The sequence below is a fragment of the Austrofundulus limnaeus genome, unplaced genomic scaffold (assembly GCF_001266775.1).
Source record: "Austrofundulus limnaeus strain Quisiro unplaced genomic scaffold, Austrofundulus_limnaeus-1.0 Scaffold62, whole genome shotgun sequence".
Taxonomy (NCBI): Eukaryota; Metazoa; Chordata; class Actinopteri; order Cyprinodontiformes; family Rivulidae; genus Austrofundulus; species Austrofundulus limnaeus.
Genome location: NW_013952464.1, coordinates 702,782 through 706,837, shown reverse-complemented (window position 1 = coordinate 706,837; position 4,056 = coordinate 702,782). Strand labels below are relative to the sequence as shown.

General features: G+C 35.7%; 1 protein-coding gene across 1 annotated transcript in view; it reads right to left on the bottom strand.

Moving 5' to 3' along the window:
• Positions 1-4,056, bottom strand: part of tafa4b (TAFA chemokine like family member 4b) — a 47,789-nt gene that overhangs the window by 19,316 nt on the left and 24,417 nt on the right. The window contains exon 5 of the mRNA XM_014009847.1: positions 1,884-2,039. Coding sequence (XP_013865301.1) covers positions 1,884-2,039 — 156 coding nt within the window. The remainder of the gene's footprint in view (positions 1-1,883; positions 2,040-4,056) is intronic.

Below are 4,056 nucleotides of genomic sequence, written 5' to 3'. Positions count from 1 at the left end.
CACACACACACACACACACACACACACACACACACACACATGGCTCGCATCAGCAAACACAGACATGGTTACACATGTATATGTTTGCTCTGTATGAGTGAGCAGCAAAGTGCCTGCTCTGGTCTGTACAGTATTTCAGCACAAACATAAAAGGAAACGACGTGTTGGTTTCAGCAGCAGCAGCTGTTTCTGCTCACTGTTCAGCTCACAGACAAGTTTGGAGTGATTGAAGTACTTTTTTACTACCTAACAGGTCAATCATTAACATCATGATAGTTTTTCTCACTTTTTCCTAAATGATAAATTTCTGATTACAACTTCACTGTTTTATTTGGGTCTAAATTTTGTTGCCCATGGAAGATGGCTAATGGTGTATTTGCCTGTGCCAGATAGGTTCATTTCTTTAACTGCAAATGATCAGGATTTAAGTTAGAGAGCAAGGGACGAGGCTGCAGCAAATTTTGTTAGGAAGACTAACATTTTTTTCCTGCAGCTATATTTTATTATTTAGCTGTTCGCTAATTTTTTGCTAAATTGTTCGTAGAAATTATTTAATTTACAATATAAGAGATTTGTTTTTTATAAGGCACCATCTGTCAATCACAAATAGTAATGGTAGAATTCTTTAAAGTGATGCATGACAAGGTTCTTAAAGATCACATGCAATTTGTAAACACTCAGAGTTCCAGATAAAGTAAATACTATGAGTTGTCACTGGATGTATTTTACTATGTACATACATACACATTGCCTTCTGGTTAGTTTAATATACTTTATATTTTAAAACACTTTTGTAAAAGTGCTTATTTTGCCTTAATTTGTTATTTTGTAATTATGATATTTGTTAGTATGTATATATATTTTCATTTTAATCTTTAAAGTACCAAACTAGAACATAATTTTATACTTTTTATCTGTCTGATCATTTTTAAATATTAAATCAGATGTTCTGGTAAGTCAGTACTTGGGTAGCTTTTTTATCAACTATTTTTTACTCTTGAGTAATTTCTTGGAGGAATAATTCTTACTTTTACTTGAGAAAAATATGCTGAAGTTGTGCTGTTTTTACAATTATTGGGTACTCTACCTCCTGYGCTTGTGAGTAAATCATGCTTCATAGTTTCTGTCATATTAGTTCTTTCCTTGATGTCTATTTTCAGTGTATTGTTGTGTTTCCCTTCATGAATATTTTTCCTATCGTGATCTACTGTGCTTTTATTTCTGTTCAGGTCTTGTTGTTTGCTGTTCGTCTCCTGAATTAATTATTGCTCAAAAGGTCATGCCATAGACCTACTTTTAGTTTCTTAGTTTATTCTTGCAGTTTTTTTTTCTTTGTGCATTTCTCTGTAGTTTTCCATCTTTTCTTTAATGAATGTGTTGGATTTATTTAATCAAGTTATGTCAACAAATTTCACTCAACTGAACTGAGTAAGGGTAAAGAYGTTTTCACATTTTCTTTAAAATAAATGGTAAAGTTGCTTTACATTWACTAAACTTAGTTGAGTGAAACCAGTGACAYAATTTGGTTAAGTAAATCCAACAATCTGYTTTTGAGTGTACTTTCCCTACCTTGTAATAACTAGTATAATTTAGCCATTTTTAGCTTCTGTTACAGTATACAGTATGAGTATTAGCCATCTTCTACCTGCCTTGATGGCTGTAGTTAATATTACATTCAATTATTAAACCAGATTATGTCAACTGGTTCCACTCAACTGGGCTGAGTAAATGTGAATAAATGAAATAAATCCAACACATCTGTTTTTGAGTATATGTCAAGTTTTTTTTTAAATACTGCATTGTGTTATTTATGTTTGTAATTACTATACATTGACAATAAAAGCATCTTATCCTGACATAAACATTAACACAAGGCTGTTTACCTTCTACACAGGAGGGTCTGGCTCTGGTGGTCCCAGCGACCTGACCTGGGAAACAGGAACACTTGACRGTTTGAGAGCGTTCTTCGATCTTGTTCTTATTGCAGCAGCGATGGACCGCCACCACCTCACACGTKCCCTGCTTCACCTGATACGATACTGAGACAAGACAGGAGAGAAAGGAAAAGGAAAATTGGTTGCTGCAAATTTGAAAACTTTTGTTTGTTGATAGTTTGTTGCTGCAAATGGTTTTAACGTTCTAATTTTATTGGTACTGGTACAAAAATAATAATAACAGTAAAAAAAACAGGTACACAGCATCTCCTCTGAGGATTAAAGATTTCCACTGAAGTCTTTCTGACAGCTTAAACTCTGCCGTTTCTACCATTTTCAGTCTTTGATTCGTAAATAAACACCTCTTAGCTTTCTTTTTTCTTCTCAGCCGTGTGGCCTCATTAACTTTAGAGCTAGTTCTGTTTTTGTCACCGTGTGCAGGAGGACAAAGAAAAAAGTGCTTCTTTTGAGTTGTTTCAGAAAAATAGAACCACTTGATCAACACACCAACTTGATGAGGGACACTACAAGGACATCAGTGTCATTAAACATACTTAAATGATTAAAGATTCTCGCCAGAACTCACAATTAATTTGGTCCGTGTTTGTGTTTATTGGGGCTCATTCCTGTGTGCTCCTGAAAGTCATTATTCATGTTCAAACATTTGCTTTTTTTATCTTCTTTTTTTACCAGACACTTCCTACACAAACAAAGTCAAATCCTTTTTATTCTCCTCACACTTCTTTAACSACGTCTCCTGATAGAAAATCAACTCAAGGCCAATTTAAACCAAAACTTTCTGCTCAGTGGTCAAAAATCCCTTTAAAAACGTGATATTTCTGATATATTAACGGTTAAAAGACGGTTAAAAATATCAAAGAAATGGCCACAGTCAGATAATACAAACCTGAAAACATGCTAAAGTATGTGTATAGTTTTATAAATAACMAAAATCTTTACTTAAATAACATGACAAAGTATTTTTACTTTGTTGCTCTACAACTCTGTGTGGTACGAGCGTGATGCCATATTGGAAGGGGCGGGTTGTAAAGTAAATMATTTATTGTGGATAGATTTCTGCGTAGAATTTCAGATAAATATTAGTTTTTCATTGGTTAGCATGTGGCGGCGCGGTGGCTCAGTTGGTAGAGTTGTTKTCTCTTAAGAAAGAAAGCTGCTGGACTGAATCCTGGCCGGGGACCTTTCTCTTTAGAGTTTGCATGTTCTCGCCGTGCATTTGTGGGTTTTCCAGGTTTCARACCAAAAACAGGATTGTTAACTCTAAATTGCCTCCAGGTATAGGTATGAGTGAGTGAATGGTTGCTTGTCTCGTTTGTCTCTATGTGTCCCTGTGATGGACTTGTGACTTGTCCAGGGTATACCCCGCCCCTCGCACTGTGACTGCTGGAAATGGGCACCAGTGACCCTGAAAGGAAAGAAGCGGGTAAAAGATAATGAGGATGGTCATTCACTATAGATGTGTACCTTGGCAACGTTTTTTACCTACTGTGATAAAATACACTGACAAACATTTCTATCAAATCAAAATAATGGTTGTCCATACCAAACTGAGTTTCATTGACCTAAATTTAACATATCATGGTTACCACATTCAGCTTCAACAGCTTGWCCTTGCCCTGAACAATATGGCCGCTCTCTCTGACCAAGAAAAGTCATGCGAGTCACTGCTATTCAGTACACCTCATTGTTTTTTTGTTTTTTTTCACATGTGCTTAGATTTGGCTGAAATGTTTAGAAAATCTCATATTTGCCAATGACTTCAGAATAGTTCTTTTATTTTCCTTTTCAAAGCTTGCTGTGCATTCATGAGAGTCTTCAAYATCTTTCTCTTTTTTTTTCTTTTTCTTTTTTTTTCTTAGCACAGCAAACCCTTCTGGTGACATTACAAGCAACCTATAAGCCTCTTTACACCCCTGGAAAATCTTGGTTATACTGTACCATAAGCCCAGATTCCATTTATGTGACGTGACTTTCCAAAGACTCTGAAACTTTTTACGCTCAGCTGAATGAGCTTTGCAGACTGACACAAAAAGTGTGTCCAAACACTGCACACACACACACACACACACACACACACACACACACACACACACACACACAC